Consider the following 16,607-nt stretch of genomic DNA (forward strand, 5'->3'; position numbering starts at 1 on the left):
ATATATATATATGCATATATATATATATATATGCATATATTATATATATATGCATATATATATATATATATATGCATATATATATATATATATATGCATATATATTATATATATATATGCATATATATATATATATATATGCATATATATATATATATATATGCATATATATATATATATATATGCATATATATATATCATATATATATATATATATGCATATATATATATATATATATGCATATATATATATATATATATATATATATATATATATATATATGCATATATATATATATATATATATATATATATATGCATATATATATATATATATATATATATATATGCATATATATATGCATATATATATATATATATATATATGCATATATATATGCATATATATATATATATATATATATGCATATATATATGCATATATATATATATATATATATATATGCATATATATATATATATATATATATATATATATATGCATATATATATATATATATATATATATGCATATATATATATATATATATATATATATGCATATATATATATATATATATACACACACACATACATATACACACATCCGTTATTTGGTGTTCACTACTAATTAAATCAACACTAATTAAAGTGAAAAATTTATGAGAAAAAGCCATTTCTATTCATTATTTCAAATATATAATACTGTACCAAGGACTGTCTATATATCATTCTCTACATATACATACACGCACGCACACACACATACATACATACTCACACACGCACACACACACACACACACACACACACACACACACACACACACACGCACACACACACACGCACAAGCGCGTGTTTCTGTATACAAACATGCATATACATATAAGTATATGTGTGCATGTATACACACGCACTTAATGTGCATCTTTATGACTGTAAGACTGCGTTGGGGGTGTGTCTGTTTATAGTTTTGAAATGTTACGCGAGTTGAGAGGTGGTGGATATATTATAAAAGAATATTTGCCTTGCTTGGAAACTGATGAGGGTCGGTGACATTGGGTCGTAAAAGTCATGGATCAGCCGGAATTTATACATTTGCCACTGACCTATACCAGCATGGAAAAGTAAACGTTAAAACGGTGTTGACGATGATGAGGAGTGGCTGTGTGGGTAAGTAGCTAGCTTACCAACCACATGGTCCCGGGTTCAGTCCCACTGCGCGGCATCTTGGGCAAGTGTCTTCTACTATAGCCTCGGGCCGACCAAAGCCTTGTGAGTGGATTTTGGTAGACGGAAACTAAAAGAAGCCCGTCGTATATATGTATATATATATATATGTATGTGTGTGTGTATGTTTGTATGTGTGTGTTTGTCCCCCCCCCCCCCAACATCGCTTGACAACCGATGCTGGTGTGTTTATGTCCCCGTAACTTAGCGGTTCGGCAAAGAGATCGATAGAGTAAGTACTAGGCTTCTAAAGAATAAGTCCTGGGGTCGATTTGCTCGACTAAAAGGCGGTGCTCCAGCATGGCCACAGTCAAAAGACTGAAACAAGTAAAAGAGTAAAAGAGTATATAGATAGATAGATAGATAGATAGATAGATAGATAGATAGATAGATATGTATATATATATGTATGTACATATATATATATATGTGCATGTATATAGATATATATATATATATAAATGTGAATGTGGGTGAAGTATGAATTTCGCTCCATAACCGTGCGGTTCAGGGTTCGATCCCTCTCTGTGTGACATTCTGAACGAATGCCATTTAGCAAATGTCATTTTCTATGTCTGCTTCGTCAGAAAAAAAGTCTGGATGGTTTGGGCTGGAAACAGAACTGACTATGTGCTTAGACAGCAACAGTAGGCGCTGGGGTGAGTGTGTGATAAGAAGCTTGCTTCCCAACCACATGGTTCCGGGTTCAATCCCACTGCGTGGCACCTCGGGCAAGTGTCTTCTACTATAGCCCCGGGCCGACGAATGCCTTGTGGGTGGATTGGGTAAACAGAAACTGAAAGAAGCCCGTCGTATATCTGTGTGTGTGTGTGTGTGTGTGTGTGTCTTTGTGTCTGTGTTTGTCGCCCCATCACCGCTTGAGAATTGGTGTCGGTTTGTTTACGTTCCCGTTACATAGCGGTTCGGCAAAAAGTAACCGATAGAATAAGTACCTGGCTTTACACAATAAAATAAGTACTGGGATCGATGCATTCGACTAAAACTTTCTCAAGACGGTGCCCCAGCATGGCCGCAGTCTTACGACTGAAACGAGTAATGGGGAAAAAATGGCGCTACCACCAGCATCACCACCGCTGTCACCGTCCCACAAACACCATGACCAAGACCACTATTACCACCACCACCACCTCTACCACTATATCACAACCACCACTTTACTACTGTTGGTCCACCAGCACCACAACTACAAACGTCAAAGATATCAGCATCAACGCTGTCGCCAACACCGCCACCATTACTGCTGGCATTAATACTGCGTCGCCACCAACTACAACAACAACAACACCAGCATCACCAACAGACCATGGCCAACACCACCAACACAGTCCCCAAAAGTACTATCAATCACCAACACCAACATCACCGCTAACAGCACAAACCAGTGCTATAACACCAGCACCGTCACAGGTACATCAATACCACCAACAACAACAACAACAACACCAACAATAACGACAGCAACATCACCAACACCCCCACCCCCCACCGCCACCAGCAACATCATCATCAACGCCAACAACATCATCATCACCAACACCGACACCAGGAACAACAATAGCAACAGCAACGTCAGAAACACATCTACACCACCAACACCACCACCCCCACCACTAATACCACCCCCAACACCAATACAACCTACACCACCACCCCCAATACCACCTACACCACCAACAACAACACCAACCACAACACCCCCCCCCCCCACCATCCACACCACCAACAACAATACCAACGAAAACACCACCCCCAACACCAATACCACCCCCATTACCAATACAGACTACACCACCAACCCCACCAACACCATCCCCACATCACCTACACCACCGCCACCACCACTGCCACCATCCGATAAACAGTAGTAGCTAACTCTATAAAAATGTCTTGCTCTGTCTGTGTCCTTCATAACGCTTTGTCAATTTTTCTTTATGTCACCTCATTTCTTTTATTCGAGACTTCTTTCTCTATCTCGTAGAGTTTTTTTTCTTCGTACACGTAGGCCAGAAGACCCACCCACTCCAAAATCACAATCCAACCGGTTCCCACCTCCACCACCACATTCCGCTGTACCATCATCTCCACCGTCGCCGCCATACCACCATCCCCACCGCCACAACCACGAACATACTCCAAGCAACAAGTTTCCAACAGCTACATACACATCACCTCCATTCACCTGGTTGCCACAACCACAATCCACCACCACCACCACCACCACCACCAACATCATCGCCACCACTGCCGCCGTTGCCACCGCCACCACCACGCCGATTCCTGTAGCATATACCTCTTACACAATACACACTTTTTAGTACTTTTCTCACCTTTTATTGAGGCGGTGGAGAAAAGCGTCTTACTAGTCTCTCTATTCTTCTTTCTCTCTCCCTCCTCTCTCTCTCTGTATATATATATATATATATATATATATATATATGTGTGTGTGTGTATATATGTATGTGTGTATGAATGTATATATATATATATATATATATATACACACACACATATATATATAATTTTATATATGTATATTATATACATGTATATGTGTGTCTGTGTGTGTTTGTATGTATGGATATAATATATATATATGAAATATATATATACTTTTATATATATACATATATATATATATATATATATATATATATATATATATATATATATATATAAATAAGAATGTATGTATGGACATATAGTTATCTATTTATAATATTTTATATATATATTATATAAGAATGTATGTATGTATGCATATATAGTTATCTATTTATAATATTTTATATATATATATATATATATATATATATATATATATATAAATAAATAAACAATATATGAGTATATGCATATATATGTACATGTATGTACATACCTTCATGTACATATAGATACATAACTGGGTACATGACGTGGCAGGAGATGTACTAGCATATCAAGTGACCTGATCTGAGATCGTGTGCTGAAAGAAAAACAATTGCAGCGTAGAAGGTGTTTGTAAGCCATTTAAAAACACACAAAACCCTGTTAGATTCATTTCAACATTTAAATTCAATTTACCAAAATATTTTCGTCGCTTTGAGACAGCGACCTGTTCACTGACAAAATTCCGTGCTGCATTAAATTTAAATGTTGAAGTGACTCTAACGGTTTTTGTGTGTTTTTAAATGGCTTATAAGTACCTTCCATGCTGCAATTGCTTTTATATATATAGTGTTTTGGAAACTCCTTGATACAGTTATAATATTTGGAGAGAAGACTTTTTCTCAGAGAATTAAGATTGAGAAAAGAACCTTTTCAGAAAGTCGAAAGACACTAACGTTTGGGAAGAGATTTCACAATTTACATTTGACGGATATTTGTCCTCATCTTGTTTGTTGTTAACACAACGTTTCGGCTGATATACCCTCCAGCCTTCTTCAGGTGTCTTGGAGAAATTTTAAACCTGGGTTCTCGTTCCTAAGGTATTTTTCGATGTTATTATTATTATTATTCAAGTCACTGCCTGGAATCGAACTCGGAATCTTGGGCTTAATAGCCCGTGTATTTTCATAGTTGGATAGGTTTTCGCCAATAGTTTCTCACCATGTATTGGCATCCCATCAGCCTTCACCCCTTTTTTCTCACATCTTCCTTCCACATTGGTTTCCTCTTATTAGATCACTTGTCACCTCTTTAGCCAACTGTCATCATCCATACTCACAGACTCTTCATATTAATGCAGTCTTTTCTCTTATGCACCAGAGTTAATCACTCTTACACCCATTGTTTTTCTCTCATTGGTTAGAGCATTGGGCTTACAATCATGAGATTGTGAGTTTGATTCCTGAACTGGACTGGGCTGTGTGCTGTGTTCTTGAGCAAGACACTTTATTTCATGTTACTCCAATTCACTCAGCTGTAGAAATGAGTTGACATCAGTGGTGCCAAGTTGTATCAACCTTTGCCTTTACCTTGGGCAACAGCAGTGGCATGAAGAGGGGAAACTGGTATGCATAACAACTGCTGGTCTTCCACAAACAACCTTGCCCAGACTTATGCCTCGGAAAGGAAATTTTTACATACAATCCCATGGTCATACATGGCTGAAGGGATCTTTACCTTTTACACACACACACACACACACACACACACACACACACACACACACACATGTAAAAGGAATCTTTCAGTCTTCTACCAAATCCATACACGATGATTTGGTTGGCCTGGGGCTATAGTAGGAGACACTTATCCAAGGTGCCACATAGTGGGACTGAACCCAAAACTGTGTAGTTGGGAAACCAACTTCTCAACCACACATCTATTTATTTATTATTTTTAATCATACATGGCACTGAACACAATATCATGCACTATCAAAATATGTACATATATTCATGCGCTGAGTTCTATTAATCTTGTTTGTTCTACCAAATCTGTGTGTGTGTGCATGCTTGCATGCGTGTGTGTGTCTGTCTGTCTGTCTCCTCTTGTCAAGACATTATGCACTGATTAACAAATGTTGTTCTTTTGCAATCTTCTGTAAAGATATGCCTAACTACTGTTGTTCCTGTTCAATTGAATGCAAAAGGATACAGGTGAGTGACTTCTTTGGGGATAGGTAATGAGAAGAGTAGCTGATCATAGAATAATCTTCCTTAATGAATTTCGTATGACTCATGTAAGCACGGAACCATTAAATTGATTATGATGCAATGAAGATGATGTCATTTTATCAAAATACTCATGTAGACATACACACACAATCATACCATCACAGACATACAGAGGTAGTACTGGAAAATAACAGTCACACATACAAAAAAACACATAATTTCCCAGCAGATACATACATGTAAGAACATGCATAAGTCAGTTTATTATTGGTAGTAAGTTTACAAGGTGGCAAGCTGGTGGAATCATTAGCACGTCAGGCAAAATGCTTTTCAGTATTTTGCTTGTCTTTACATTCCGAGTTCAAATTCCTCCAAGGTTGACTTAGCTTTTCATTTTTTCAGGGTCGATAAAATATGTACCAGGTGAGCACTGGGGGTTGATGTAATCAACTAGCCCCCTCCCCGCAAAACTGCAGGACTTGTGTCTACAGCAGAGAGTATTATTAGCAGTGAGTTTGAGGGGAATCATTCAGTGTTGGACAAAATGGCTGACTTTGCCTTTTGTTATTTTCTACAGGTATTCTACAGATATTATAGCCAGCACTAATTTTTGCTACAATGTTTTGTTTCATATCAAGATGTCCTCAATATGAAATGTAGCAAAAGTCAGTGCTGGCTATAATTTATATAGAATACCTGTAGAAATAACCTTAATAAGCGATGTAAATCGCACTGCTAACACAGTAGGACACAGTATTGCGTTATAAAAACATTTAATATACTTCAGTTCTATATTTAAGAGATGAGGAATTATTTACATTATTTACAAATATTCATCAAATGTAAATAATGTATTTAATATACTTTATAATATGTTATGGTTGCATAATGAAATACCACATAACTACAAATCGTTAATGTTTTCCTTTTGTCTTTCTGGCAGGTGTGGGCATCAATAAAATAAGTACCAATCAAGTACTGGGGTCAAATGGAGATCATAGAAAGGCCATGATTACTACTGTTCCTTACCCTGCTTTAGCCATTACAGAAGAGGAAGAATGTAACACCCAACCCCACCAAAACATAATAATATTAACTAGATCGTCTTTCTCATCATTGGTCAACAGTATTGCAGAAACAGTAACATAACCACCTCTGCTATGAATAGACTGTTCCCAGGGACGTGTGCCTCACACCAAGTATACTTACCACCTCTCCACTCATGGCTACACCACAAAGAAAAGACAAGTAATATGTTTGCAACATCATTGGAGCCACAGAGGACGTCAGGTATTGATTAAGCCTAACCACACGTGTCTGCTTTATGATCCTTCACTCCAGATTTCAACAAATTATCCCCCAAGACAAATAGGGATTTATTATTCTTTTCTATTCTAGACACGCGGTCCGAAATTTTTAGTGGGGTGGGGAGGCCAGTCGATTAGATCAACCCCAGTACGCAGCTTGTACTTAATTTATCGACCCCAAAAGGATGAAAGGCAAAGTCGACCTCAGCGGAATTTGAACTCAGAACATAAAGACAGACAAAATACTGCTAAGTATTTCGCCCAGCATGCTAACATTTCTGCCAGCTCACTGCCCTTAATAGGGATTTATTAATATCGCGGGCATGGTATGTGCAGAGCCAAACCTATTCTCTTGTCCTTTAAACTTGTATTGGGCTGGTGCAACAAGTGCCACAAGCCCAGTAGCTATCAGGATGCAGGAAGTGCATGGAGTTATTTTCTCTTAGATGAACACCTATAAAGCTGAAGGGCTTCATCTGTCCTAATGATAATAATATTCTCTAACATAAATACAAAGCCAAAATATGAAGGGAAGGTTTAATCGATTGAATCAACCCCAGTACTTGAATGGTATTCATTTAAGAAACAAAAATAATGAATAATTAAAAAAAGAAACCAAACAAACTAAATACAAAGAGATTTTTACTACAGGAGAGAAACAAAACAAAAAAGCCTATGAAAGTTACACAATAATGTTAATGTTCATGGTTAATAGAATGATCATAAGTAATGTGGTGATCAGATGTTGAACATGATTGTTGGTCAACAATTTAGCAGTTCTACACACAGTCTAACATTTCAGTCTCCATCTCATTAATGGGGTCTTCCTCTGGAGCGTCTGAGTCACTGTCATCTGAACTGGCAAGAGAAGTGAATATCTGTTTCACAGGTTTCTCTGAAAGTGGAAAGAAAGGCTAACAGTCAGTATAGTAATGAGCAAATACAAAGGGATTGAACAAATATATGAACAGCTGTGTGGTAAGTAGCTTGCTTACCAACCACATGGTTCCAGGTTCAGTCCCACTGTGGTGGCATCTTGGGCAAGTGTCTTCTACTATAGCCTCGGGCCGACCAAAGCCTTGTGAGTGGATTTGGTAGACGGAAACTGGAAGAAGCCCGTCGTGTATGTATGTATGTATATAGATATATATATATATATATCATCATCATCATCATCGTCGTCGTTTAACGTCCGCTTTCCATGCTAGCATGGGTTGGACGATTCGACTGAGGACTGGTGAAACTGGATGGCAACACCAGGCTCCAATCTAATTTGGCAGAGTTTCTACAGCTGGATGCCCTTCCTAACACCAACCATTATGTGTCTGTTTGTCCCTCCCAGCATTGCTTGACAACCGATGCTGGTGTGTTTACGTCCCTGTAACTTAGCAGTTCAGCAAAAGAGACCGATAGAATAAGTACTAGGCTTACAAAGAATAAGCTCTGGGGTCGATTTGCTCGACTATAAAGGCGGTGCTCCAGCATGGCCACAGTCAAACGACTGAAAAGAGTAAGAGAGAGTAAGACCATATAGGCACAGGCTGTATGGTTAAGAAGCATACTCTGTAACCAGGTGGTTTGGGGTTCAGTCCTATAGTGCAGTACCTTGTGAGTGAATTTAGAAGACAAACTGTCGGGAATCACATGTGTGTGTGTGCCTTTGTGTTTGACCCCCATACTGCTTAACAACTAGTGTTGGTTTGTTTGTGTCCTTGTAACTTAGCAGTTCAGCAAAAGTCAGTTCAGTCAGAGGTGACCAGGCTTATGAACAACAACAACAATCACAAGAACAGCAACTTACTTTTCGGAACTTTCTTCCCAGTATTATCACCGACCGGAGAATAAGTATTGAGTTTATGGTACATAATCTCACGGCATTTGTCATTCATATCTTTGGTGCACCAACCATCCTTTTCATCACAGACCGTTTCCTAAAACAGACATATAGAAATAAAGAAAAAAATAAATGAAAAGCAAAAGATAAAAGTCAGATAGCACAAACATTTTCAGAAATACAGATTCTGTTCACGTGCATGCATGTGTGCGCAATGTTGTCCAAGAAATAGGCAAGCGCCACTGCTGTTTGGTACTACTACCAACACCAACCATAATGCTATTACTCTCACAACACAAACAGAATACTTACAAGGCACCTCACCTCCTCACTCCCTACTCTAACAACCAACCTACCACCCTCATTTGGTATCATTTATTTATCAACCCAAAAGAACACGCTGTATTTTCCAGTAGACAAGTCAAATCTTTCAGACTAAAATCTACAGCCAAAACAAGGTAAATTGATTTATACACTAAGATGACTTTAAAGGGCCAAAAATTCCGTTTGAAATGCATCAGGATTGGAAAGATAGTGACAATGTTTGACTGGTTTACATTACGGGCTTACGTTATATACTATGTTGGCTTGTATGCAGTACAAAAATATGGTATTTGATCAAAGCAGGATTTGAACTCAAAGTGCAGAGATTCAGAACAAATACCAGCAAATTTCTAACAACCCATCTGATTCAATGGTTGTTTGGACACAGGTGATTTGGCACGACTGACAGGACATTCATCCTGCATTGGTGACAGTACTTTTTAGTGCTGGAAGCAACCAACCACACATGCACATGAATATGCACATACAGAAAGAAGTAGTGAGAAAAGAGAGCTGGAGAGATAGAGAGAGAGATTACAGTTTATTAATTGAACACAATTGACATAAATACTTTCTCTCTCTACATATGCATAGAGAAATTATGCTCACACACAAACAAAATTCCAGCAAAGAAATTGAACTAATGACCTTTGAGCAAGTAGTTCAATTAATACTGTGTCCACTGGACCACTTCACTCTCTGCTGTTTAGACTGATGGTGACGATGATGAGAAAGAAAAAGAATGCACTTTGTCTGCAGTGGTTACAGGGCGGATATTCACAAATCGCAAGACTTTTTGCACCACTTCCCACTCTTTTTCATTCACACACACACACACAAACACAAAACTATACGCATACTCCATCTCTCTCGCACAGACACACACACACTTTACCATTCGGATATCCTGTGGTGGTTCTTTTGTAATTTTGCTTTAGTATCCTCCCCAAATATTAAATAGTCTGGGGAAGAGAGGGGAGGGGGCTGCTTAATGTTTAATTATATGGGAGATACAAGGGCGGTTGAAGGGATGTTGGTGGGAGTGGTTGAGGGCGGTAGGTGGTTGGGAGAAGGGGCACATAAGTAGTGCAAGGGCAGTGAGAAAGGGGTCGAGAGAGATAGAAGGAAGAGTGAGGTGAGGAGTGTGGAACGGGGGGTGATGGTGGACATGTGATGGAAGGGTTGTGGCATAGGGTGGACAAGTAGTGAGGAAGAGTGGTGATGGAAAGATGGACAATCCGGTGGAAAAATAGTGGTGAAAGTGGACAAATGGTAGGAGTATAATGGTGACAAGAGGGGCTAACTTATCAATCATTCATGGGTTCAAAGCGTGAACAACACCTATTCAAGTTCAAATTAAAATAATCTCAAAGCAAATTAAAATGTAATTTGTTTATGAAATATAATTGATGCAAATTAAATCTCTTTTTGTAAGTAAATAACGCCATAAAACTATGACCAGATTTATCATCAATGCCTTCATCTAACAAGAAATGATAATTTGGCTTTTAACAACAACAGCCATTCGGTTTGCCAGTCTTCAGTCAATATTTAATCTGAAATCTGTTTTGCACAATTCCTTAAAATATTTAATTATAAAAATAAGACATTTTTTGAGAGTAAAATAGGAATCAAAAATTGATTGAGAACCTCTGCTTTAGACAATGCACACATAGATAGCCTACGTCTGAAAACAAGGCTGGTAGGGCACCACTGGAATGTCTCTGATTATAATATTGAATGTTTCCTAAATAGCATGATTAAATAATGAATGTACAGCATACAAATTAGACCAGCTATTACAGCTAAATTCTGGTTCTTGTTTAATTTAAATAGCATTTACTATAAAGTTCCTTTCATGAGCAGAAAGCTGAAGGTATACCTGTCTTTTGGTAAGTGGTCCATAAATCAAATGACATGTCAGGACAATCTCTTTACTTAAATATGTGTGAAGAAGATAACAAGTTGTATTTATATCTGTCTTAAGATTCACAGTGAAGGCTTTAAAAACTGTAGTTTGACCATTTTTAACTAATCTTAGGTTTCTAATATAAGCAGTACTGTGCATAAAACTATAAATATACTTAAATGTGTGTGTGTACATGCATACATGCATGCATGTGTATATCTATATATGGGTATAAAACACATGCACAGTACAGGTGTTTGTAAAGTATTCAATGCGGAGGTGGTCATGCTGATTGAATATCTGAGAAACTTATCCATCCTGTCAACAAAGGAATGTTTCCTAAATAGTGTAGGTGCTATGTGCAATAAATTATCTGACCAAAAATTCAAACGGAAACTAGCACAGATACAAAAGATCAACAAAAAAAGAATTAGGGGAGGGGTCTTTATATGGTTGTTCAGTCTGCTCAAAAATGCAGTCAAATTTCCCTGATACCACACCCTATTATCTTAAATAGGGAAGAACCCTTTAGACCAGTGGTTCTCAACCAGAGTCCATAAGTTCAAAATATCTTTTGTCTTTTACTTGTTTCAGTCATTAGTCTGTGGCCATACTGGTGCACCACCTTGAAGAATTTTTATTTGATTGAATTGATCTCAGTACTCATTTTTTTTTTAAAGCCAGATATTTATTCTATCAGTCTCTTTTGCCAAACTGTTATGTTACAGGGATGTAAACAAACCAACACTGATTGTAAAAGCAGTGCTCAGAGACATACACAGACACAAAAAAAACACACATATATATGACAGTCTTCTTTAAATCTCCATCTACCAAATTCATTCACAAGGCTTTGGACACCCCAAGGTTATAGTAAAAGGCACTCACCCAAGGTGCCACAGAGGGGGACTGAACCCAGGACCATGTGATTGGGAAGCAAGCTTCTTACCACATGGCCACATCTTACACTTATTTGTAGAAAATTTGAGTATTATTTCTAGGAGGGTGTTTTATTAGCTCCTGTATAAACCTTGTTGAATTAATTAATAGAATTGCAAAATAAATAGACTTGAAACAGACTGAAGGTTGATCCCCAGTATTTGACTAGTACAATATTCTATCAACCCCAAAAGGGTGAATCCAGCAGAATTAGAATTCAGAATGTAAAGAGCAAGAAGAAATACCACACAGCATTTTCTCCAATGCTCAAATGATTTTGTCAATCCACTCCACTCATTAGCATATTAGTAATAATAGTAGAAAAGCAAAGAGCAAATTCAAAGAGTATAATCCAATAAACTAATCCAAAACAAATTTAATCTGAGATTTTCTTTCTTTTTTTTTTTTTTAAATAAAAAAAAATACCTTTATGATGGCTGACTGAACACTTGTTCGTGTGTTGGCAAACTGACAAAATAATTGAAAACCGGATCAAAAACACCTGGTTGAGTTACAGCATGTAGAACCTCATATAGTTTTATTGATTAGCGACAGCAATGATAAATTATATACAAAGCCAATGAGGGGGACAAAGGTAATACATGATAAATGAATCTGCTAAAAATAATGTCCGGATTTCCCTCAACTGTCTTACAAAAGCAGGACACATTAGATAATGTAATGTCTAAAAAGACAGTATGATCATGACTGGAATGCCTTTAATCCTTTAGCATTTACATGAGCCATATCCAGCCCAAATATTCAACCTGCTTTTGGTTCAGACCAACCAGATGATCTGGCATGTCACACATAGCCTACAATATCATCATACGAATGAGCAATCACATCATCGAAATCTCAAAAGTATAAGATGATACATAATTAATTCAAAATAACATGAATAAATAGGCGTTGCATTTGAAAGGGTAATATGACTGCTAAATGAGTAATCATAAACCTTCTTCATCAATGCTGACCCAAGACGAAACAACAACAATGCAGTGAAGCTAAAGAATGCCTCAGAAGTTATTTACCCAGAGAAAAGACCTTATAGATATATGTATTAAGATATCACCTATTCACAGAAAATATGTATATCTATGTAGGATAGGTTACATTTAGATGTCTCAGTTTACAAGTACACATGTTAGAGCTAAGTTTTAATATAGGTATTATAAAAGTATGGATTAGCAGAACCTGTTGATGTTGGACAAAATATCTTGTAGTATTTTGGTCATGCATTTTTATACTTTGTGTTTGTGTTCAAATCTTACTGCAGTTCACTTTTATTGACCCCCAAAGGCTGAAAGACACAGTCGACCATGGAAGAATTTGAACTCAGAACATGAAGACAGATAAAATGCTGCTAAGCATTTCACCCAGCATGTTAACATTTCTGCCAGCAAAAAAGGTATTAAGAAATAAATGCAACAGTTTGCAGATCTGTCACACCCACATAAATATATGAATGTCTGATCATGAAATAGAGTGAAAGCAAAACTTTTTCTTGAAAAAAATTTTTTAATTTTAAAACACGGATTACAAAACTAGACAGATACTCAGAGAAAGAGCGAGAGACAGAGACACGCAACCATAGAAAGATAGTCAGGTAAATAAATAGAAAGATGGTTGATAATTAGATAAATACACAAGTAGGTAGATATATAAGAAAGATAGCCAGGTAGAGAGAGAGAGACATAGAAATACAGACAGACAGGTAGGTAGGTAGGTAGATAGATAGATAGATAGATGTAGGGCAGAAAATTGGGAACTCTGTTGATGTAGCAGCCTGGCTGTAGGTCACCACCATATATGGTATTACTGAGCAAGGATAGTTACATTTGTCACAGTATAGAGTGGGAGGGGGGAGTGGAAGTGTGATGGGAGGAGTGAGAGAAAAGAAGGAGAAAGAGGGAGAAAAAGAAACACTGTCACAGAGGAACATGCAAACATAAAACGAGAGAGAGAGAGAGAGAGAGAGAGAGAGGGGGAACCAATACAAAAGAGAAGAAAGAGAGAGAGATAAAATAGGTGTTTATATGACATGGCTATACAGGAGGGTCATGGTATCCTACACACACATCATACAAAGATATACACACACATACATTATACAGAGACTACACATACATTATACAGAGACTACACACACACACACACACACACCACCACCACCACCATGTACTTTTGCATAACAAATATACAGGCACAAAAGTCAACAAGGGAGCCTCTATTGGTCTGCTAGAAATAGCAGCCAAATAATCCTTGAATTGCACCTTAGCATCTGAAATAAAGGAGTCTCTGGACAATGCAGTCCCTTAATATGCAAGAAGATGAGATGCTCAGTGGTTGGAATACCACTGATCATTGAGTTTGTGGATCAGTGCTGACCTGGGGCTAAAGCATCAACCACTCCAGCCCACATGGAAGCTTCCAACTGACTACTCCACTTGCTAGAAATAGCAGCTACATTCCCTACAGATCATACCCTGGAATATATGGTCCTGGATACCTGAAAATTAGATAGAATGGTCATGCTTGAAAAGTTTTGATTATAAATATTGTAAATAGCACCGCCAAACACTAAGTGACCCATACAGGTATGTGTGGGGAGGGAGAGGTCAAGCAAGGAATGGTGGTCAAGATGCAATGGTAATGGTGGTAGCAGTGATAGTAATCATGCCGGTGGTGGTGGTCATTAACCCTTTCGATACCAACCTGGCTGAAACTGCCTCTGGCTCTGTAATACCAATATTTTGTTTTCACAAGTTTTGAATTAAAATCTTCCCCTCAAACCTTAGTCACAATTTATGTTCCTAACACCAGCTTAACTAAGTTATTTTACTAAATTCTTTGTTACATTTAAAATTAATTGAAAGAAACACAGAGCATCTCAAAATAAATACGGTAACAAAAGGGTTAAGGAATAGCTGAAGAAAGGTGAGAACATAAGAAAAATATCTTGCTATATTTCTTCTGATTCTAAGACAGTAAGCCGGTAGAATCGCTAACACACTGGGGAAAATGCTTTGCAGCATTTCATTCATTCATTCTTATGTTTTTAAAGCAGCAAGCTGGCAGAATCATTAGCATGCCGAGCAAAAAGCTTAGCAGTATTTCATCTATCTGCACATTCTGGGTTCAAATTCTGCTGAAGTTGGCTTTGCCTTTCATCCTTTCGCGGGTCGATATATGAAGTACCAGTTGAACACTGGGGTTGATATAATCGCCTAGAACCCTTTCCCAAAATTCTTGGCCTTGTACCAAAATTTGAAAATAATATTTCTTCTGATTTAAAGGTGGTGAGCTGGCAGAATTATTAGCACACCAGGTAAAATACTCAGCAGTATTTCTTGTCTTCATGTTCTGAGTTCAAATTCAGCCAAGTTTTTATGGGGTTGATAAAATACGTACCAGTTGCACACTGTGGTCGATGTAATCGACTTTCCCCTCTCCCAAAATTGCTGGCCTTGTGCCAAAAGCTGAAATCAATATTTCTTCTGATTAAAGCAGCACACTGGCAGAGTCATTAGCATGCAGAGTAAAATGCTCAGCAGCATTTTGTCAGTCAATACATTCCAAGTTCAAATTCTGCCGAGGTCAACTTTTGACTTTCATCCTTCTGGGGGTCAATAAAGTTCTGGGGTTGATATATAAAAATATACATACATACATACATACATACATACACATAAGACTATATTTCATTTTTGATTTGGTCAACGATTATTGAAATGGTTGCAAGATGCAATGGAAATCTTAGAAAAAATAATTATTTGTTGAATAAAATTTGTTGAAAAAAAACTGCAATAATTATGCACCAACCCAATATATATATATATATATATATATATATATATATATATATATATATATATATATATATATATGTATATAACATACGTATATATTATCTAGAGTTTTAAAACAATAGTGACTTGAGAGAGCGAGAGTGATTTGGCTGCTATTTCTAGTAAGTCAAGAAACCACATAGAGGCTCATTGGAGTTTTCTTTCTTTTTTTCTTCTTTTTTTTTTTGTTATCAGGGTAGAGCTTGGAATGTTGTGTGGGTTGGTCTCTTATGAATGTGCAGTGAAGCTAACAAGGGGTGGACAGAGAGAGAGAGAGAGACAGACAGACAGATATACAGCATGGTAGTCAATGAGGACTTGATCAACGACTTATACAGGTATTTCTGTCAATACAGGACACCTATGAGGGAGGAGGAGGAGGGTGAAAATCAAGGTTTGAGTATGTGTACATTACATGTGTGCGTGCATGCGTGTGTGTGTGTGTGTGTGTGTGTGTGTGTGTGTGTGTGTGTAGAACAAATACATAATTTTACTCTGTATATATGTGCACAAGTATTTATAGATTTACAATACACACATTGATATATATATATATATATATATATATATATAATGTTGCAAATGAGTATA

The 16,607-nt window shown here is 37.2% G+C and overlaps 1 protein-coding gene across 5 annotated transcripts in view; it reads right to left on the reverse strand.

Annotated features, from left to right (window-relative positions):
- Positions 1-16,607, reverse strand: part of LOC106879314 (general transcription factor 3C polypeptide 5-like) — a 176,708-nt gene that overhangs the window by 51,060 nt on the left and 109,041 nt on the right. For 3 of the 5 annotated variants that reach the window (XM_089339457.1, XM_014928820.3, XM_052975520.2), the window contains exons 9-10: positions 8,961-9,090; positions 7,785-8,054 (exon numbers count right to left, since the gene is read on the reverse strand). In XM_089339457.1, coding sequence (XP_089195583.1) covers positions 7,939-8,054; positions 8,961-9,090 — 246 coding nt within the window. In that variant the 3' untranslated portion in view covers positions 7,785-7,938. Of the gene's footprint in view, positions 1-7,784; positions 8,055-8,960; positions 9,091-16,607 lie in introns of those variants that run through there. The other 2 variants (XM_089339455.1, XM_089339456.1) reach the window with 1 other exon arrangement.

The sequence above is a fragment of the Octopus bimaculoides genome, chromosome 21, assembly GCF_046866305.1.
Source record: "Octopus bimaculoides isolate indiv1 chromosome 21, ASM4686630v1, whole genome shotgun sequence".
Taxonomy (NCBI): domain Eukaryota; kingdom Metazoa; phylum Mollusca; class Cephalopoda; order Octopoda; family Octopodidae; genus Octopus; species Octopus bimaculoides.